The following is a 22671-nucleotide window of genomic DNA, read 5'->3' on the forward strand; positions in this document are numbered from 1 at the left end:
CTAGTGCACTGACATGTCCCAAACAGTCAAATAACTCTACCGTCAGTAAAACACACCTAACCTCCCTCTCATTTTCCAGAAGTGCTCCCCAATTTCCAGCCTAAATTCTTCTTGCACCAGACTCATCCAAGTTCCTCTTGCTCTGCCCTCAGTGGAGAGGGGAGAAACTGGTATCTCTCTTGGACATTCACCACTGGGGTTTTGAACCTCCCCCCAAAAAAACCCACACATGTAGAGAATGAGGAACTCAAACTCTTCAACTGCTTATGTGAACAGAGGCCAAGAGTTCTGTCTGAGCTTACACAGTCACTGTAGCAAGTCACAGAAGCACAGGACCTGAGGCTGAAAAGTCAAAGACATGTCTCTGCTACACTATTTTCCGCTGTCAGGAGAACGTCAACAATTTAAAGAGGAACATCCACAAATGAGACCAGCTTTAAGGGAAGGTGACCAGACAGGTAAGGAATCCACAAGCCATCCCATACAACAGCCTGGGAACAGAAGGCCAAACAGATATGAGTCCCCTGGGAATTCCAGAAGAATTCAGAGAGAGCAGACTAGCAGACTTATCAGGGGTTACCCTGGAGACCAAGGCCCACTGAGGCCAGATTTGGATTCACATGAGAAAGAACTTTCTTCTTGAATAGACAGTTCTCATAAAAAGATATACAAAGAGCCAGTAAGCACATGAAAAGATGGTCAACATCACTATTTATTGTGGAAATGCAAATCAAAACCACAATACCACACCCATAAGGATGGCTATTTGAAAGAAAGAAAGAGAGGAAGGGAGGGAGGGAGGGAGAGAAAGAAAAAGAAAGAGAGAAAGGAAGGAAGGAAGGAAGGAAGAAAAAGAGGGAGAGAGAAAGAAAGAAAAAAAAAAGAGGGAGGGAGGAAGGAAGGAAAGAAGGAAGAAAGTACTAAGTGTTGGCTAGGCTATGAAGAAATTGGAACCCTGCACATTGCTGATAGGAATGTAGGAATGTAAGGTGCAGCCACTGTGGAAACCAGTATAGTGGTTCTTCAAAAAATTAAAAATAGTATTACCATACGATGTAGCAACTACACTTCTGGGTATATACTCAAAAGAATTGAAAGCAGAGACCCAAACAGATATTTATACACCCATATTCATAGCAGCATTATTCACAATAGTCAAAAAAGGTGGAAGCAACCCAAGTGTCCAACTATGGATGAACAGATAAAATATGGTATATATCTACAATGGAATATTATTCAGCTTTAAAAGGGGAGGAAATTCTGCCACAGGTTATAACATGGATGAATCCTGAGGATGTTATCCTAAGTAAAATAAATCGCTCACAAGAAGACCAATACTGAATGATTCCGCTTATATGAGGTACTTAGAGTAGTCAAACTCATAGAGACAGAGAGTAAAACGGTGGTCACAGGGGCTGGAGGTAGGGGTGAATGGGAAGTTACTATTTAATGGGTATAGAGTTTCAGTTTTGCAAGATGGAAAGAGTTCTGGAGATGGATGGTGGTGATGATTGCACAACAATGTGAATGAATTTAACGCCACCGAACCATAAGCTTTAAAATGGTTAAAGTGGTAAATTATAAGTTATGTATAATTTACCACAATTTAAAATTTTAAAAAAACAAGAAAGAACTGTCTAACAAAACAGGATTTCCTAAAGCTGTTTGTAACCATCTAAATTAAGTGGTTGGGATAAAAAGTAAACAGGTGTAGGCCTGTATCCAGAACATTTCCTCTGCACAATGTGATAAATGATTTGCTCCCCTTGCAAAGGCTCCTAAGGCCATGTTAATGTTTGGCCTTCAGATAATGAGTGGCTCAAAGTGTATACAAACCAAAGACAATCATGGACAGGGCAACACAATCTAGCCTGAAGGATGTTCTGATTTATTTAAATGGTCTTTCTAAGTAAGATATAGTAGTTAGGCCTCCCTTCTTGTCCAGGTCTTAGCAGGAAATGAACTTTTGAGGAGAGGATTCAATAGAAAGTTGCCTCCTGCTCTTGATGGACAGGAGCGGGGGACAGCACAAGAAAAGATCTGAGCCTACGCCTGACATTGCCTACATCCAATTAACAAGACACCCTAAGCCCTAAGCCCACTCCTCTGGCTCTCCCAGGACAGGAAAGACAAGGATCACACACTGCAAGCCCAGGGTAGGGAAAAGGCCATCACATTACAGCATCCATTCTGGGGGAAGAATGCCAGCCTACATATAAAAGTCTCCCTGAAGGGACTTCCCTGGAGGCACAGCAGTAAAGAATCCGCCTGCCAACGCAGGGGACACAGGTTGGAGCCCTGGTCCGGGAAGATCCCACATGCCACAGAGCAACTAAGTCCGTGCGCCACAACTACTGAGCCCACGCACTGCAACTATTGAAGCCCACTTGCCTAGAGCCCGTGCTCCACAACAAGAGAAGCCACCACAATGAGAAGCCCGCTCACCACAACGAAGAGTAGCCCCCGCTCACCGCAACTAGAGAAAGCCTGCGCGCAGCAATGAAGACCCAACGCTGCCAAAAAAAAAAAATTCTCCCTGAAGCCAGGGGTAGAAGAAAATGGCAGGGATAGGAATGGGCCTGGACAATTTATATCATTCTATCCTTTGCTTTTTTTTCCATACACACTCAATAAATGGGTATTTTATTATTTTTTAATTGTCTGGTATTTAAGAACAACTAATTTGGTCCAATTATGCTGCTGGACTAAAAAGATCTGACCCTGAAGCAAGCCTGGAAGCTATTCTAAAATAAGAACACTGGGAACAATGGGATGGGCTGCTACAAGGGATAGTAAGCTCTCCATCTCTGGAAGCATTCAAGCAGAGGCTGGGTAACCACTCTCTGGGAGATTCCTGTACTGGGTATAGGTCTATTACATCCTAATTTTTCATAGGAAGGAGTCAAAAGATAATGTCTCAAATTATTTTCTCAGAAAAAAAAAGCCATAAGTTTGTTATTCAGAGTGAAGGAGGCCACCAGCAGAAGAACTAGAAACAGAAAGTGAGCAGCTTCCTCTAGAAAGCAGGGCTGGAAATGGGAAGGGGTGGGGCAAGGGACACATTATTATAAGCCCTTCTTTGCTTCTTTGCCATGAGAATGTATTAATTTGATAAAAATTAAGTTAAAAATAAATTCCCATGGGTTAAAAAAAAAACATTAGTCACACAGTTGCTAAACAATACATTTCTCAAAAATATTGAATTACATGGGAATGCTCACAAAATTTTATATATAAATATACACACACATAAATATACTTAGAATAGGAAAGACGTATAGTAAAATGTTCTCACTGGTTTTCTCTAGGTGGTACGAATACTGGTGATAATTATTCTTTATATTTTTTGTTTAGAATTTTTCACTAATCACATTATTACAGATGGTTATTACTACATTTAACATCTTTTTTTTTTCAAGTAAAAAGCATTAGTTAACTGTGGTAGGTTAAATATAGCTACAAATTCTTTGCGGCTCCTCCCATCAAGTTGTGGAGGAACTTTCCCCCCTTGAGTCTGGGCTGGCCTGCTGGCAGATGACAGACCTCAAGGAGAACCGAGAGCTCCAGCCACCAGCCAGAGTCAACCGTCAGATGTGGCAGTGAGGCCATCTTGGACAGTGCAGACCTGATGCAGCTGCATTCATGATTCAGGCAAAACCTGCACAAGAGCTGCCCAGCTGACTGATTTTCAACAAATTGAGCAGATGAATGGTTGCTTTTTTACCATGAGTTTGGGGGTGACATGTTACATAGCAACAGATAATTGATACAGTAACAAAGCTGAAACATCCCTTCCGCATTTATCACATACCTGTCCAAGGGACGCCCGTGACCTCCTGGCTCCACTCACTCCATAAGCCATGCCCAAACTCCTCCTGGGCCCGAAGCTGCACCACATGCTTCATGCCACTCCAGGCATCGTGGATGATGCAGTGATACTGGAGCTCCTTGACCTGAGGGCGAGAGGCACAGGTGACTCTGGGGTGGGGCCTGGGTGGCACCAGGTTAAGCAGCTCCACAGGGACATGGGAGTCCTGGGACAACCCCAGCCCTTCAGCTGCTCCCTCTTGGGTCCGGTGGATGACTCAGCTGGGCAGAGATGCTCCAAAGGCTCACACCACCCTGGAGGCTCAGAGCCAGGTGGGGTTGCCGTCTGGGCCAACTGGTGCAGAAGCTGTAAGTCACAGCCCCTGCCCCCATGTAACACAGAATCCTGCAAGCCACACCCTTGACTTGCAGGCAGCCCATCTCTCTTCCCAGCTCACACTCGATCTCACAAACTGGCCTGCAAAGAGGAGACTGGCCTGGCATTATTATTCCCATTTTATAAATGAGGCAGCCAAGGCTCAGAAGGGTTCAGAGACTTACTCAAGGCCATGCAGGTAGTGATTGGCTGACCAGGACCCAGAACTCATTTTTTTCTTTCTAGTACCCTTTCTACTACTCCTGAGTATCTAAGGGCTCTTTTCTGTCCAGAAGTAAAAGAAAAATTTACCATCCACATTGTGAATGTCTTTGATCGTTCAGCCCGGTATCGGAGCTCAAACTGTAACCTGTAGAAATATGAGTTCCAGGAAGGGGGGTCTTGCCAGGTGACGCTGAGCCAGCGGGGGTTTCTGTCCACGGCGGTGACCGTGACATTGACGGGTGGGTCAGGCTGCACTGTGGGAAAAGGGAGCACAGCTCCTATGCGGCAGCAAGTTTGGTGCCAAGGAGAGACCCATGAAGACTGCAAGTCCCCAGCAGGCAGGACCCCACCTCCAGCCCCAGACCACTTCCCCAGGCACACCCTGACAGGGCGCTCGCCTGCCACAATCAGACCTCTGGCAAGTATCCCAAGGGCTTCCCCGGTGGCGCAGAGGTTAAGAATCCGCCTGCCAATGCAGGGGACACGGGTTCGAGCCCTGGTCCGGGAAGATCCCACATGCCACAGACTGCCACAACTACTGAGCCTGTGTGCCACAACTACTGAGCCCATGTGCCACAACTACTGAAGCCCACGCACCTAGAGCCCGTGCTCCACAACTAGAGAAGCCACCGCAATGAGAAGCCCGCCCACCGCAACGAAGAGTACCCGCTGCTCACCCCACAACTAGAGAAAGCCCGTATACAGCAACAAAGACCCAGCACAGCCAAAAATAAATAAATGAATAAATAAATTTATTAAAAAAAAAAAAACTAAAGCCCAAAAGGCACCAGCTCACCAAACCCCTCACCGTCCCCTCCAAGAAGTCCATGAGGAACATGAAATCAAAAAAAAGGAAACAGTTGGAGGGGAGATGGAGGCCTGAAGGGCTTACTTACGGATTCCATAACCCTCAAATGTTTGGGGTCTGCTGGACTGGCTCCCAGCACTGTTGGAGACACACAGGGACACGACGTACAAAGAGTTGTCTCCCTCTGGGACTGCCAACTGGCAGGAGAACTGCTGCGACTCCGGGGAGTACTGGCACGGCTCCTGGAAGTCTTTCACCGGACTGCAGACACAAAACAAGGGCGGGGCTCGCTGTCAGTTGCTGCACTTACTCAGGACAGGAGAGAAGAAAGCGCAGGGGTTAGGAGCTCAGGCTCTGAGATCTGACCCCGGTTTTTTTTTGTTTTGTTTTTTATTTTTATTTATTTATCTTTGGCTGCATTGGGTCCTCGTTGCTGTGTGCGGGCTTCCCCTAGCTATGGAGAGCGGGGGTTGCTCAATAGTTGTGGCACAGGGGCCTAGCCGCTCCGCGGCATGTGGAATCTTCCCAGGCCAGGGCTCGAACCCGTGTCCCCCGCATTGGCAGGCAGATTCTTAACCACTGCGCCACCAGGGAAGTCCCGTCCCTGGGGGTTTTAATCTCCACTTCACACTGAGTAGCACTGGGGATTTTGAGTAAATTATCCAACCTCTCCAAGCCTCTGTTTTCTCATTCGAAAATGGGAATATTAACAGTACCCACCTCACAGGGGTTTCTTAGGATTAATTCATAAATGAGTGTAAAACATCTAGCTTAGCATCTGGCATGGCAGTCTAAGGGGCTGAACTAGAGGGCGCGCTCAATCACTGTGGCATCAGAGAGGTAGTGCATTCGGGCTCCCTGACAGGTCCTGGGCTCTTGGCACTGCAGGGGATGCAGAAAGGAATCAAGAGGCCCCACCCTGGCCTCAAGACAGTAACAGAAAAGACCTGCCCTCAGAGGACTAGGACAGCCAGTAGAATGCCATCCCAGAACCTCAAAGTGCTGGAAGGGTTTGCAAAGAGGTGGCAGCATTTCCGGCAGTGAGCCCAGAAAGGAATCCTGGGTGATGAAGATATTAGAGGTGAGTCAGACACTGTCCCACCTGGCCTGGAAGCCTGAGACTTCACCAACTTGTGACATGTGTGGGCATGTGAGTCCAGGGCAGCCACTCATCCTGCCGCCTCAGTGACAAATCACCCATCAACCCCTGATTTGAGTTTTAACCCCAGGCCCAGCACAGACTTTCCTTCTGGGAAGCCTGCCCCCACCTTCCCAGTCTGAGTTAGGGCCTCCCTCCCTCCCTCCACCGTCACTCAGGCATCCATCCCACCTAACACTGAGAAGATGGGGCCATCTGCTTACAGGTGGGTATCCCCATGGGGCTTGAGGGCAGGGGCCCAGTCCTGTTTGCCTTGTGCCTCTCCCTCAGCCTAGTACAGCACCCAGCCCACGGCAGACGCCGAACTCGCCAAACACTTATGGAGAGAACAAGTGAGCAAGCGCAGTGGGGCGAGGGTGTGACTGCGGGCGCACACACGAGCAAAAGAGCAGAACATACAAAACCTCTTTCCAGGGGCCTATTTCATCCCCGCAGTCCCAGGATGGGCCTGAGTGGGTTCTGGAGGCCCCAAGGCTCTCACAGTGGCTCCCCATTCCCCCTTCCTCAGTTCAGGGTAGACAGCCCAGGAGGAAGATGGACATGCCCGAGCTGCTGGCAGGAGGAGGCTGTGAGCTTAAATGCCCTGCCCTCTCTCATTCTTACTGTCAACACACAAATTACTCTAGTCCAAGTGTCAACTGAATAAAGCCTTCCCGGGGGCGGGATGGGCAGCTGCCGGCCACTGTACAGAACATCCCATTTACGGAGGAATGCCTTCCTGGTGCCTCACAATTATATCCCAACTCAGCTTCAGGCTGTGGAGATTTCTGACCTTCCTCTACTTGGAGTGTGAACCATCAGTCCTAATGGCATCTGTATCATGTGCAGATGGGCAACCTATACATGTCCCTGTGCAGAGACCAAAACATAAATATCACCACCAGGTGACTCTCTGGAGACAGACGCAAGTGGAGACCAAAACACCCAGATGACGTCCGTCCCTGCTCGGATTTTTTGATACTCTGATGATTGCCAGCTCAAACTCAGTGATAAACAATCATCTGGACTACGGGGACCTTGGCTCTGGGACGGAGACAGAAAACTGCAGAGATGTAACCTTCCCCCTTCCATCTGTGCCTGAACTCATCCCAGGTCCCCTCACTTTGTGCCACAGGGACCCCCAGGCAGGTGTGACTTGCTGCCCCACTGCCCCCAGCTCCCTCTCCCCACTCTATCACCAATTCCTCTCAGCTGCCATTAAAATGGGAAAAGCCTGATAAGCTCACAATCAGGACACTGATCACGAGCTGCCCTTCCCCTCCCAGGACATCTGCATCTTCTTAAGAGCAACGCCCAAAACCTTTGTATTTTGAATGAAATCAGATAGGCTGGGGTTTGATTCCGGGCAGAGCTACTTACTAGCTAGATGACCTTAAACAAGTTAACCAATCTCTGTGGTGCAGTTTCTCCATCTGTTAACGAGAAAAACAACACCCACCCCCCCACCCCACCCCCGCTATTGTGTGGGTTAATAGGACAAATATTGTAGCACAGTGACCAGCACAGGGTGAGCACTGGTGGCGAAGTCTCAGCTCCCTCCTTCATTCCCTTCTCCTCGGTCCAAAGTACTTACTTACTTTCCAATAACATTTTGGAATCACTGGCCAGCCAGTCCCATTGGGCTCCTCTGAGAGCCGCCACCACTCCCAGGGCCTCAGTCAGGAAGGATGGAGAAGACAGACACACAGCCCAGCCCAAGATACTTACAACTTCCTCACCAATAACACGGCCTTGGTGGTCGGGGACGGGGGACTCCGAGGACTCCACTCACAACCCACGTTGCTGAGGGGGCTCCTCCGGAAGCAGGAGAGCTGGGGCTCCTCGGGGGGAACTGGAAGGAGAGCACAGAGGCTGAGGAGGCAGCACACCTCACCGCCCGTCCGGGGGAGCCCTTGACTCAGCGCCCTCCCCCGACCCTGGCACCAGCCCGTACCACAGCCAAACAGCCACGCACAGATCTAACTGTGCTCGGGAAATCAAAGGATGCCAAAGTCCTCATGTCAGGCTAGGAGGTGGGGCAAGTGAGGGGAGGTGCCTGGGGGCCAACTTGCCTAAAGGGGAGCAAGACTGGCACCAAAAGTTGAGGCTATGGGGCTTCCCTGGTGGCACAGTGGTTGAGAGTCCGCCTGCCGATGCAGGGGACACGGGTTCGTGCCCCGGTCCGGGAGGGCACGAACAGAGTTGGAAGAGTTGGAACAGAGTTGCCGCGGAGCGGCTGGGCCTGTGAGCCGTGGCCGCTGGGCCTGCGCGTCCGGAGCCTGTGCTCCGCAACGGGAGAGGCCACAGCAGTGAGAGGCCCGCGTACCGGAAAAAAAAAAAAAAAAAAGTTGGGGCTATGGAGTCCCACAGGCCTGGTGGTATGGCCTTGGGCAAGTCCCAACCTCTCTTCAGTTTTCTACAATAAAGTTAAATGATGATACAATAGTCACCATAATACTGCTGCCTCTCACTGGGACATTGGGAAGATGGTATGAGACACCAAGGAAGAAAGTCCCTCAGCACAGGGCCTGGCACACAGGGCATCTGACTATAGGATGGCTTATGAGATGCAAGGGAGTTAGGAACCTACTAACTCAAACAATAAGAATAGTTCATTTGAGAGCTTACTATGTGCTATGCAGAGCTTTTAACACCGTATTTAATCTTTACAACAACCCTGAAGTAAGTTAATAACATCAACCGTATTTTACTAACAAGGGAACTGAAGGGCAGAGAAGTTAAGCCGTGAAGGAGGAGGATTCAAACCCAGGCCCCTTGCCCTCGACCCCCAAGCCCTAACCACACAGCAAGCCCAGCTGGACGGCGTCTCCATCAGCCAGATGCCCCCACCCAGCTGGAAGCTCTACCAATCTCGCTGGCAAATGTCACTGGGCCTTTCCCCGAAATGCTTGGGCCAGGGAAATAACAAGAATTTAAAGGGTCAAGCAGGGAATCTCTCTCTGGAATGCGCAGAGCAGTGCTGGGAGCTGTCTCTGGGAGCTCTGAGGACACAACTCACCATCCACCAGCAAACGCACACTTCCAGCCGGGCGGCCATCCTCGTAGCACGAATAGTTTCCAGAGTCGCTGAGCAGCACAGACCTCAGAAGCAGCCTCCTTCCCACGCCAGCCCATCTGCCTTGGCGTGAACCTGTGACCTGATTCCTGAGCACCCAGTGAACGGTGGCATTGTCCCCCGCTTCCCCACCTGGGCAGGTCAGGGTAACACTGGCCCCTGGCAGGCTGGTCAGCACATCGTTTGCCACCTCTGCAGGGGGAGAAGACACTGGGTAAGCCCACAGCAACCTGACAAAGGGACTTCATCCGATTCGGGAAGCCACAAAAGGCTCTAGTGCTAAACATCTCTCAAGTCCATCCATTGGCCCAGGCCACCATCACATCACCTCTTCCTGGGTTATGGCAATGGCCTCCCTGTGGCCTCCCAGCCCCAGTCTTGGCCCCCTCCACCCAGCTGCCCCAGGGAGCCTTCCAAAGCGGCTCTCTGGCCACCCCACTCCTTTGAATAGAAACCCCTTCAAGGGCCTACTGCTGTCCACAGCGTAAAGTCCAAGTTTAGAGGCCTGGCCCACAGGGCTTTCCACCACTTGCCCCCTGCTGACCTCTGAGGCCTCACCTCTCCCCGCTCAGCCTTAGAGGAGACACAGTCCCCCCCACCCCATCCCCACACAACTTCCTCCTGTTGCAGGTCTCAGCCTAAATGTCCCTTCCCCAGAGGCCTTCCCCATCTCCTCAGCTGCATTAGGCTCCCATTCTACCCCCCCCACCATGTCACCCATCACACACTGCCGTATAATTACCAATTCCATATCCATCTTCACTTCAGGACCCCAAGTGCCACAAGAATAGGCACCCTGTTTTGTTCTCTGTCATATTTCAGTGCCTAGATCATTGCCTGGCACACGGCGGTGGCCCACTGAGCACTTGATGAATGTATAAATGAACGTATACACGTAAGAATGAATGCCAGGTACCCAGTGGGACTCACAAGATGCATGAGTACACAGGAAGTCTCAGAATCCCAGGGTCTCCATTTTACAGGTAATAACTGAGGCACAGAGGAATCAGGAGACTTGCCCAAGATCACCAATAACTTAGCTACACAGCTGAGAGGCAAACCAGGTCTTCCAACTCTGTTCAGTGCTCCCTCCAGAACCCTACACCTATCTATTAAACCACTTAGGGTAATGCTATGTTTATTCTAGGGACCAAATTGGAAAGTAAAAGAGAACAAATGCAGTCCCCATCCCTGAAAAATATTATGCTACTCAAGGAAAGGATATTAAAGATACAAGTAAACTTTTTTTTAGTATAGGTTATATAGATTCATAGAATCTAAGATTTTGGTTTTTTAATAAATTTATTTATTTATTTATTTTTGGCTGCGTTGGGTCTTCATTGCTGCACCCGGGCTTTCTCTAGTTGCGGCGATCGGGAGCTAACTCTTCATTGCGTTGCGCGGGTTCCTCATTGCGATGGCTTCTCTTGTTGCAGGGCACGAGCTCTAGGCGTGCGGGCTTCAGTAGTTGTGGCTCGCGGGCTCTAGAGTGCAGGCTCAATAGTTGTGGCGCACGGGCTTAGTTGCTCTGCAGCATGTGGGATCTTCCCGGGCCAGGTCTTGAACCCGTGCCGCCTGCATTGGCAGACGGATTCTTTTTTTTTTTTTTTTTTTGGCGGTACGCGGGCCTCTCACTGTTGTGGCCTCTCCCTTTGCAGAGCACAGGCTCCAGACGTGCAGGCTCAGCGGCCATGGCTCACGGGCCTAGCCGCTCCGCGGCATATGGGATCTTCCTGGACCGGGGCACGAACCCATGTCTCCTGCATCGGCAGATGGATTCTTAACCACTGGGCCACCAGGGAAGCCCAGAATCTAGGATTTAAATCAGTCTAGCCAGCTGAGGAAACTGAAGCCAGGGAAAACAGCAAGTTTTCATGTTAAGCACACTTGGTCCTTCTAACCAAATGTGTAGCCATTTATTAGCAAACAGCAGCAATAAGTCTGGTCAAAGATTTCCGAAAGGCCCAGCAACAGCCTGGGCACCTGACCTCACCTCCCACCTGTGCTCCTGGGCTGGGAGGACCAGCACTAGTGTCCTCCCGACCTGCAAAGCCTTCTTGCTTGGGAGGAGTTTTTAATCTCACGCTTAACTGACTGTCCCTCCTCCCGCCAAGGTAGCTGTTGGAGAGGACAGAATAAGGCTCAGTGACTCCCAGGAGGATAACACTCAAAGCCAGCGGCGCTGGTTGTCCAGATCAACCGACGGCCACAGTCCAGAGATCAGGGACATGAGCATCAAAGGGACAGCGACAGCTCCTGTCTGGCTACACAGACTCCCTTCAATCTTCCTTCTCACCTTATCACTTGGAGTCAGAGTCCTCCACCCTGGCAACCTCTGCCCCGAGGTTGGCAGGTAAGGGACAGGTGCAAGGGCAGCATAGCAGCCGGTCACCTAGGGTTTCTTTCTCTTCACTATCAGAGCCTTCGACTTTGGGTGAGAAAAATGGCTGAATCTCACCATGCAGCGAAGCGAGTGTGGCCAGGTTCCTCAGACCCCTCTGCCTCACTTTCCCCCACTATGGGCCAAGATGCATGAGTACATGCATCTTGAGGAGGTCCCCAGAGCCAGGCACCAGTGAAGAGGACAGAGTTAGGTGGCAGAGAGACCCTGCCCTCAAGGACAAGGCATGTAAGACGCATTCACTGCTGCAGAACTGGGACAGAGGACACAGGGCGCCCCTGAACACCAGCAAAATCCCAGTCCCTAGGAGACCAAGTCCACTGAGGGTACCTCCATGCCCAGAGGGCTTAAAAGAGGTATGAAAAGCCCTAACTACAGGACACCTTTCATACATAATCTTCAGTAATATATTTCCAGCATTTCAAGTATCATTTTTAAAGGTACTATATGATATTGAACACATGCAAATTAATATATGTAATGTACATGAAAGCTATGAAGCATGAAACACCCCCGAACTCCTACCAACCAAACCACTAGCACAATCATTGTCTCTGAAGCTCCCTCTGTGTTCTGCATCCCCCAGCCTCCCTGCTTATACAGTGTTATTTTGGACTTATCGCTCCCTCACTTTTTTTTTTTAATAGATCTTTATTGGAGTATAATTGCTTCACAACACTGTGTTAGTTTCTGTTGTAAATGGGTTCAGTTTCGCTACTCGTGGATCCCTAAATTTTTCTTAACTTTGTGTGATATTTGAGAATTATGTAAATAGATTACAGTCTTCTGTGACATGTTTTTGTCATTCATTGTTTCCATGATTCATGTAGCTATAGTTATTCATTTTCACTGCTGTGTAATATTCCATTGGACAACTATAGCATTCTCTTGCTGAGGGAGGTTTTGGGTTGTTTCCAGTGTTTTGCTATATCAAAGAGTGTGCTATTAACTTTCTCGAAGGTGGCTCTTGGCTCATTTGCCCAAGAATTTTCCTGAGTAGAATTGATGGTCCTGGTGTGTGTGCATGTCACACATGTCCTTTTCCTGCATAATTGACACACAGTCCAAACCTTTTAAGTCTTATGTGCACCTGACAGTGGCTATGGCTTGCCACGTCCAGTCCACATACTGAATTACATCTGTGCCTGAATCAGGTTAGGTCTAGAAGACACACCGACACTTTGAATCAGTATATCGATACTTTCACTTTTCCATTTTCCACTTAATAAAGCAGCTATAAGTACAAAACCTAACATGGACGTCAAGTTCATGCACAAATTACCAACATTGTAGGAACAAAGACGGAGACACCATCGGGAATTCCCTGGTGGTCCAGTAGTTAGGACTCCGAGCTTCCAGTGCAGGGAGCACGGGTTTGATCCCTGGTCGGTGAACTAAGATCCCGCAAGCCGCATGGCGAGGCCAAAAAAAAAAAAAGATGGAGATGCTGTCAGAGCAGGACAGTCTTCTGGTGGGTGGCCCCACTGTGCTGTGCTTACAACATCCCTCCATCAGCTGACGAACGGAAGTCGGAATTCACAAGGCACCAATACACAATAGATTCTCAGGGTTGCCTGAAAGTCCAAGTAGGGGTCAAGGACCATGGCAGGCTCATCCTTTCCTTGGCACTTTCCACATGGCACCATCCTTAACTATATATAGGTCCCCCTCCCCAGTCATGACTATGAGGCTGTGAACTCCCACTAGCACTCCTCAGAGAACTCAGTAGGTGCTTAATTAATGTTTAATGTAGGTACCCACAAGGTCAGGGCCTCCACAGTGCACACTCCCAGGAGCCCCGCTCACACAGGACACAGCGGTCTACGTGGTGCCCCTCGAGTGGTGCAGTGGGCAAGCCCTACGCTAGAGACCAGAAGAGCCAGCTTGTCACAGCCAGGAGATGCTGAGGAAAGAAACTATAAGCCTGGAGCCAGAAGGGACTCTCTTTTCTGCTTCTGCCTTTGCCAGTTCCAGGAAATATGTTTCTCTGGTCACTTCCCTAACCCCCAGTTCAGATGGAAGCTCTTGCCGTGGCTAGTGACCAGCTTGAACAATAGCAGGGGCTGTTCTGTTCCTGAATTCACCAACAATGGCCAGAGGATTTGGGCAGCTCAGAGAAATCACAAATAAAAAGACTTTTTTTCTCTTCTACTAAAGCAGAGCTTCAGGAGCAACATAATGGCCACTTCCTCTGCCAAAGAACTTGAGTAATGGTTCTCTGAATCTTTAAAACTGAGTCACTATTTTTTTTTAATGGGGAATGATTAATTATAAAACACCCATTGGCAAGTATTGCCTGTCCCTGCCCTTCTTCAAAATACATTTCTTCTAGAACCTGCGAACAATGCTGTGTTAACTATGCTTTTAAAAGCATTCTATGCAGGATGATCACAGTCAAAACACTCAGAGAGGAAAGACCACAAGAAAATACCCTTGCTACAGTCAGAGTGGGCAGTGCTGCCCCTACCCAGCCGCCCACCCCTCTGCCTCCTGACCCCAATCTCTGAGTCAGTGCCCGTGACACCCGTGGGGCTGCGTAGGAGGCCCTGGGCATCTCTCTCTCTCTTTTTTTTTTTTTGGCTGCACCTCGCGGCTTGCGGGATCTCAGTTCCCCAACCAGGGACTGAACCTGGGCCAAGGCAGTGAAAGCCGGGCATCCTAACCACTAGGGTACCAGGGAACCCCCGCCCGAGCAACTCTTTGAAAAGGAAGAGGTGATGTTCACAGAATGCCCTCCTGGTACTTCTACCCACCTCTCCAATTGATGGGACTAGAGGCAATTTCTTTCTCTTCCTTTCATCTTTCTGTATTTTTTTCAATTTTCTATAAGTTGTTTGTATTACTCTTATAATGAACACACACAGACACACATACATATGTGTGTATATATATATATATATATATATATATATATATATATTTAAGACAAAGAAGCTACATAGCCTGGATCTGTCCAAGTTATCACGCCTAGGGAGGGAGGAGGTGGGGCAGAATGCAGTGGACACCAGGAAATAGGGGTGGGGTGAGAGTGGAGTTTTCAGGACAAGCAGCTTCTGACGGCACCTTCCAGGTCAAAGAACGTTCACCCCCCACGCTTGCAGCTCTGCCCTCCAACCCTTGCAGCTCTCTGTTTTGTCACTTTCGCTGCACGCTGCACGCTTAGCCCTCAGCCATGCTGGCCTCATCCCCTGGTGGACACAAGGTCACCATCCCTCCCTATCTGCCCTGTTTGTCTGCTCCCTGGAGTCTGCCAGGGCCCTCCTGAAGGCCTCCCTTATGAGGAAGAGCCAAAGGGAAGAGACACAGTGGGGAACAGGCGAGGAGGGAGCTCCTGAGAACATCCTGTTCCCCAGAGATGTGCCCCAGCCATTCTCACGCTCCCACTCTGGGAGGTGAGGGGACCAGGTGGGGAGGGAGGGGTTGGCCCTGCACACCCTGACATTCAGCACAGCATGCAGTTTAGCATCTGCCCTTGAGCAATTGCTCAGCCGTTTGAGGCCAGCATTGCAAGCCCATGCCTGTCCCCTCCTTAAGACTCAAGAATTTTTTTGTGCACCATCAAGTGCAAAAGGCCAGAAACCTTAATCCTGGAGAGAGAACTGACAGTTAGTGGTGAACACCTACTATGCACTGACACTTCTCTCCACAAAACCCCATGGAAAACTTAAAACTACCTATAACACAGGCCGCCCTAAGATAAATGTCCCTGACATGTTGAGGGAGCCAAGAGGAGGGGCAGAACACTCAAAAACGGAGGGATTCAATGGAAGAGATATTTGGGTTGAGCCTTGAGACATGAGTAGGAGTTTGATAAGTGGAACTGCAGGGAATGGCATTGTATAAAGAGGGAACAGCATGGAAAGGCATTGAGAAGTGAGGGCCTGGGGAGGGCAGGTATCTGGTGTCCTCCAAGGGGATCAGAAACCTGACTCTGCAGACAGAGGTATGTGCAGGCTCAGTGCCCACCCACCTCCAACCCCAGCCTCCAGGACAGGAGCCAACTGTGCTTCCTCCTTCTGTTAATCTTCCAATCACCAGTGCCTGCCCTCCCCCACCCCCACCCCTTCCTGGCCTCCTAGTGCATCACAAAGCATCCCAGAGGCAGCAGAGAGGAGGAGGCAGCGAAGGACTGTTGAGCCTCCTTTGTTCTTACCAAGGTCAATGTCAGATGCAGGGTGGCAGCACCCTACATCCCAGCTGCCTACGAAAAGGGATTGTGCAGAGGACCAAAGCACCTCACTTGGGACTGAGAGCAGCAAAGTATCCCCTCCTGAAAACAAACCTCCCCAAATCTCCTCCTCAACTGTCAATGAACTCAGTATCTGGTCTGGTCTTGTTCAGTCACTGACAACTAACTGGGTGGGGCTGGACTGACAACCAAGATACACTCTTGTCTTGATTTGTCCTTTAACATAAAACACATCTCTAAGAGTGGCAGGCAGCCTGACATAGGGGAAGCAGCCCTGTGTTATCAGAAGACCCGAGTTCTATTCCTGGTCTTGCCACTGACTTGCAATGAGCCTTGGGCACATCACAGCCCCTGACAGAGCCCCACTCACCTTCTCTATGAGGTGAGGGTTCAGACTACAGTCTGAAGCTCCCTGCTGCCCCTGTTCCTGCCGTCTAGCATCTTATCACTCTGAATCACTAGCTCACAGAGGGCAGGAAGCATGTCTGTGTCTGTTTATCTCAGACAACAGCCCAGCTTGAAAATACAATTAATCTATGGACTTATTATTCTAATAGTCAATGACTTTTGGAGAAGGATGATGGCCGGGGCATCCCAGTGCCCTCAGACAGACGCATCTCCTTATCCCTAGAGAGCCCCAGGAGAGGGAAATTCCCATAACCTCCCTCGCCTCTCACTCCTCAAGGGGAAGAGAGTTTAGGTCCTAGTAACCTCTGGCAACCAAATCCACACCTCCCGGCCCAACGCTCACGCAATCCCACTCCCTGGGCCGCTGGGCCCCCCACCATGGCCGACACCTCTCAAGCCTGGGAACTTTGCAGTACAGCCCTGGGAAGTGAGACTCTTCCCCCTTCCAGACCTAAGGTTGGGTGCCAGAAACCCAGACAGCTTTCTTGTTTTTCTACTTTTTTCCTTCTTCAAGTAAACTTGCAAATGTCAATAACCAGAGAAAAACACGCACACGGAGACACATATTTCTCAACTCTCTTGCAGCTTGTTGTTCTTGCCAGCAAAAACAAGTTCAGCTTCCTGGACCCGTTTATGTAAGCGGTGAAGCAGCTGCCCAGTGCCACCGCAACACGGGTTTAGCTCACGCCTGCTAATCCACCGCCCCGGTTTCTGAGCAGGGACAGTCGTCTGGGCTGGCAGCTGGGCCCGCTAGCAGCACAGGACGGCCTCCAGCCTCTGGGGCTGCAGAGACACAGGATCTCAGAAGGGGGTCACAGAGGAACCGCAGGGCCCCTGTCAGCGGTAAAGACCCTGATCTGGAAGGAGGGAGCTGCTGAGAAGTCTCCAGGAGAAGAACGTGGGAACCTCATGTTCAGAGGGAAACACAGGCAGAATTTGACCCCATGGGGCCTAGAACGAGTCCCCAGTGTGCTCTGTCCCCTCTCCCTGCATCCCCATCTAAGGACTGAAACCAATGTCCTGACTTCCTGAGTAATAATAAATGTAACACCCAGCACCACCTACAGCATTTAGCAGGTGTCAGGCGCTTTACCTAAGAGCCCTCCGCTCCTACAACAACCCTGCTATGGGGGAGGCTGGTCCCCGTTTCCGTGGAAGTTCAGAGAAGTTAAGGAACTGGCCCGAATTCACAGAGCTAGTGAGGGAGGGAGTCTGCGTTGGCTCCGGGTGAGTCTGGCCAAAGCCCCCCTCTCTCCGGGGGTCCAGGCGCATCCCCGTGTTCCAGCCCAGCCCCACTTCTCTGGGCTGCCCACCACCCTGCGTCTCCCCCTCTCTCCCAATTTCCCCTCCTCCTCCCTGCTCTCCTCAGGCCTTTCTACCCATCACAGAGGCTCAGGGAGGGGGGTCCTGGGGTTGAGGGGTCTGTGTGAAGGGGGAGCGAGCCTTTTCCCACGCAGCCCTGCCACACCAACTAGCCCCTCAGGGGCTCTCCCAGGAAACCGGGGGCCAAATACCCTTGATCTTTCTCCTTCTACCCTACAGCAACAGCACTCTTGTGATGAGTTATAGTTTAAAAGCGCCCCCCTCCCCGACGGACTCCCAATCTCACACACTCACCAGATCATCCACTCACTTCCCTAAAATCCCCAGAACGCCCTCCCCTGCCATTTAGGGCTGGGCCTCTGTGGCCCCTGCCACCTTCTCTAACTCAACTCCCAGCCCCACCTCTTCCACAGCCCGCTCCTCAGGTTGCTGACTCCTGCCCTCCTCTCTGTCTAATGTGTTTGTACTTCTGTACCTGCTCGTATTTGTCTTGTATTTGGTGGAGTCAGTATTTATCTTGGCATGGCCTTCCCCTCCATCCGCACCAGGGACTGTATACTTACTGCTTGGACGGAGGGTCTGGGAGGCTCCTTTGGACCATAAAAAGGTAATACTGGCTGCTGACTCAGAGACCAGCGCGTGTGACCAACTCCTCACAAGAAAAACATTCAATCCTCCCCTGGCAGCATCACAGATAATCAGCTGGCCCCGGCCCGGAAGGTCTGGCCTGGGTCACCTCTCAGAGATTATAAACTAATTAGAGGAAAAGATATCAAAGGAGGGCAAACAATTCAATTCCCCCACCCCCACCAAACCCCAAGAAGCAGATTGAGAAATAAAAAGAGTAAAGGCAAGACTAAGCAGGCCGGTAAGAAGCGCACATGGCCACAGGTGGACACAGACGGGACCTGGGTCCAGAAAGGGGCTAGGTTGGGGCTACAGCCACGGAGTGGGTGCTCATCTAAGAGTTGCTCTTCTAGGGCTATAAAGGCCCTTCAAGATGATTCAGCCAACCTGCCCATTTTTATAGATGAGGAGAACCAGGGCCCAGAAATCACACAGCCAGTGTGTGGTGTAGCCAGGACTGGAGCCCTGGGCCTTGGGACTCTGGGTCATGCTTGCCCCACAGCCCAGTGCCTTCCCAGGAACACAGCACAAAGGGTCCTGTCTTCCTGTCTCTGAACTTGGCCTTGGAGTCTAACCAGGAGCCTGACCCACATCAGGGTCTTTCCTGTGTTTGTGGAAGCAAAGGGGGGCAGGGGGCAGCACACACCTGATATCTGTTCCCCCTTCCCCATCCCAAACCATATCCACTCCCACCACCTGCCCCAGCTTCCACTCCTCCACCCCTTTAGATATGAGGAAGCAAAGCTAAAGATTTGAGAAGTCACAGAGTGGAGGCGTGGTAGGGAGTGACTAGAAGGGACACAGGAGAGCCTGCTGGGGCTGGTCATGTAGCTGAGTGGTGGTTACACGGCTATGCTCAGTTTGTGAAAATTCATCGGGCTGTTAAACTTATGCTGAGCGTACTCTCCCGTATGTATGTCACACTGCCATACACATTTTATAAAGCCCCTAAGTCCTCCTGCCTGAATTCAAGCCTACATTCTTCTCCTTACTCCCATGTACCATGAGCAGACACACACACACACACACACACACGCACACACTGGTCTAGCTTCATGTCACCATGAAGAAAGCAGCTCAGGATGGAAGAGCAGGCATATCTACCCTCAGTGAAACTGTGAAACCTGGTTTCCAGCTTTCCTGCCCCCAGCCTGTTCCCCTCATAAATAAGCCAGGCCAGGCCTACAATGTTTTGAGCTAGGGAGACTCAGCATTATAACTATGTCAGTGCTCCCTAAGTTTTCTCTAAATTTTACTTGATCCTAATAAAAATACCAACAGGACCTTTTTTTCTTGGAAGTAGGCAAGCTGATTCTAAAGTTCAAACAGAAATGTAAACAAGCAAGGATAGCCAGGAAAATTCTGAAAAAGCAGAGAACTGAGAGGAGGATTAGCCCTACCAAACTCTAAAGCATATTATAAAGCTATAGTTATTAAAACAGTGTGTGGTACTGACACATGAGTAGACAGACAAAACTATGGAGGAGACTAGAAAGTTCAGAAGTAATAGTAACCAAAAATAGCTTTGTCTGCACTATTGAACTGTACCCTTTAAAATGGCTAAGATGACTGACCTCCCTGGTGGTGCAGTGGTTAAGAATCTGCCTGCCAATGCAGGGGACACGGGTTCGAGCCCCGGTCCAGGAAGATCCCACTTGCCATGGGGCAACTAAGCCCGTGTGCCACAACTACTGAGCCTGCGCTCCAGAGCCCATGAGCCACAACTACTGAGCCCAAGTGCCACAACTACTGAAGCCTGTGCACCTAGAGCCCGTGCTCCAAAACAAGAGAAGCCACCACAGTGAGAAGCCCACGCACCGCCACAAAGAGTAGCCCCCGCTCTCCCCAACTAGAGAAAGCCCGCACGCAGCAAGGAAGACCCAATGCAGCCATAAATAAATAAATAAATAAATTTTATTTTAATAAAATAAAATGGCTAAGATGATAAATGTTATGCTTTTGTATCTTACTACAATTATTTTAAAATAGCTTAGTTTGAGTGTTGGCTATATAGAGGTGCTATTGCAAGCTTGCACGTAGATGACCTAACTTGATCTTCCCAACAGCTTATCTTACAGAAGAGGAGGCTGGTTACATAGCTAATTAGGGGTAAGCCTAGATTCAAACCCAAGCAATCAGGCCTCAGAATTTGTGCTTTTTTACTACTCAATCTGCAGACAAGGAGTATAAACCCAAGTATATACAGTAATTTGGTAGATTTTAAAGGTGGCTTTTAAAATCAGTGGTGGAAAGATGGATTATTCAATAAACTATAAAAAAGGACATCAGGTGATAACTGGGGGAAGAAAAGTTAGAGCCATACCTCAGTCCATGATAAATTCAAAATGGATCAAACATTTAAATACAAAAAATTCTTAAAGTCACCGGAAAAAAAAAATCTTATTTTTACTCCCTCCCAAAAAGAATCTTTTAAGACAATCTTGGCATAGGGAAGATCTTATTAAGTATGATACAAAACGTACAAGTTGATAAACCCAACTACAATTTTTTTTAATACACAAAAACCACCCCCCACCCAAAAAAAGTCAAAACACAAATGACAAACTAGAGAAAAATCTTCACAACTCATATCACAGAGGACTAAATTCTTTAATATATTAAGAGGAAACAACCCAACAACCCAGTTTTTAAAAATGAGCAATGAATATGAACAGGCACTTCGTAGAAACAGGTTATGCAAGTCTCTTAAACATGGGAAAACCTGTATATTCACACTCAGATAAGATAAATGCAAACTAATTCCACACAGATGCCATCTCTGTGTAAACAGCAGTTTAATAACACATTTTCATCAGAGGTGTGGGGACACAGGCATTCTCTCATTGCTGCGGGGAGCATGCATTGGTGCAACTTCCACTCTCACTCAAAAGTACAAATGCACACGGCCTTCGACCCACAGGTTCACCTTCAAGGAATTTATCCTGCGGATGTTCTTGAGCTCAGGCAACATGATGGATATGCACTTACTTCCCAAAGTCCCAATGCAGGAGCCCCGGGCTTGATCCCTGGTCAGGGAACTAGATCCCACATGCTGCAACTAAAGATCCCACACGCGGCAAGGAAGATCCCACGTGCCGCAACTAAGACTCCGCGCAGCCAAATAAATAAAGATTTAAATATATTAAAAAAAAAAACAATTAATGTTAAAAACTTAGCACTATTTTCAGGACATACCTAATCTCTCAAAAAATGTGAACAATTGTAATTATTATTCCCACTGCATTAGTGGGTCTTTCCCCTTTTCTGTGAGAAAGTCTTCATGCTATAGCCTCCCCCTCTCCTCCCATCAAAATGGGGTCTTCAGATCAATAGCAGCTATCAAGCACCTGCTTTTGTTTGTTTCAGCCTCAAGACGTGTTGCTCTGCCTGGACTTGGAGTGACTTGGCCCAAGGTCTGCTGGCTTGTTAAGCGGGTAGTCAAGAGACAGGCCTGGACTGTCTGACCCCTGAGCTGTTTTCTCTCTCTGCTGTCCCAGCTGCCTTGTTAAGAGACAGAGAAAGATCACTTACAGTGACATGTGGTTGTAAAACATTCCCTTGACCCAAAGTGATATGAATGGATATGGGGGAGGAGGAGGTTACAGTGCAATGGCTTAAACATACACTGTGGCCTTAACTATTCTTCTTAAGAGAAGTACTGAAGAAGGACACTTCCTGGGGCAAAAGTAGGGCTGTCTTTGCCACACCAGTGCATATGGAGCTGGTGAGTCTGAGGACACTGAGAACAGAGACGATATCCTTGAAGTCACCATGCTTTGGGAAGGGTGGGAGTTGTGGGTGACACACGTGATACAGTGGAAAGAGCAAGGTTCAGAGCAAGGTCTGTCACTTCCTTGCTGTGCGATGTTGAGCAAGTTGCTTAATCTCTCTGAGCCTCGGTTTCCTTTCACCTACTCAAGGACACTGCTTCAGCGATTCTCACCTCTCTGTCAATTTTTGATCTCTACTAGATCATTTCCATCAGCAAGCAAACATGCTGAGATTTCAGTCTTTTTTTTTTTTTTTTTTTTTTTGCGGTACGCAGGCCTCTCACTGTTGTGGCCTCTCCTGTTGCGGAGCACAGGCTCCGGACGCGCAGGCTCAGCAGCCATGACTCACGGGCCTAGCCGCCCCACGACATGTGGGATCTTCCCGGACCGGGGCACGAACCCGCGTCCCCCGCATCGGCAGGCGGACTCTCAACCACTGCGCCACCAGGGAAGCCCTTTCAGTCATTTTTTTAAAAATTCTTTCCATGACCCCACTTCTCCAGCCAACGAACAGTCCATTTCT

At 49.4% G+C, this 22671-nt stretch overlaps 1 protein-coding gene across 7 annotated transcripts in view; it reads right to left on the bottom strand.

Annotated features, from left to right (window-relative positions):
• IL6R (interleukin 6 receptor) overlaps positions 1-22671 on the bottom strand; it is a 50284-nt gene that overhangs the window by 22067 nt on the left and 5546 nt on the right. For 6 of the 7 annotated variants that reach the window (XR_016393766.1, XR_016393770.1, XM_089914579.1 and 3 more), the window contains exons 2-6: positions 9374-9622; positions 8083-8206; positions 5305-5477; positions 4496-4662; positions 3812-3953 (exon numbers count right to left, since the gene is read on the bottom strand). Coding sequence is in view for 5 of the 7 variants with exons in the window: in XM_089914579.1 (XP_089770705.1) it covers positions 3812-3953; positions 4496-4662; positions 5305-5477; positions 8083-8206; positions 9374-9622 (855 nt within the window). In the remaining 2 variants the exon portion in view is untranslated. The remainder of the gene's footprint in view (positions 1-3811; positions 3954-4495; positions 4663-5304; positions 5478-8082; positions 8207-9373; positions 9623-22671) is intronic. The other variant, XM_089914607.1, reaches the window with a different exon arrangement.

The sequence above is a fragment of the Delphinapterus leucas genome, chromosome 1, assembly GCF_059928025.1.
Source record: "Delphinapterus leucas isolate spDelLeu-1000000601 "Yukka" chromosome 1, BTC_Dleu_Yukka2, whole genome shotgun sequence".
NCBI classification, from domain to species: domain Eukaryota; kingdom Metazoa; phylum Chordata; class Mammalia; order Artiodactyla; family Monodontidae; genus Delphinapterus; species Delphinapterus leucas.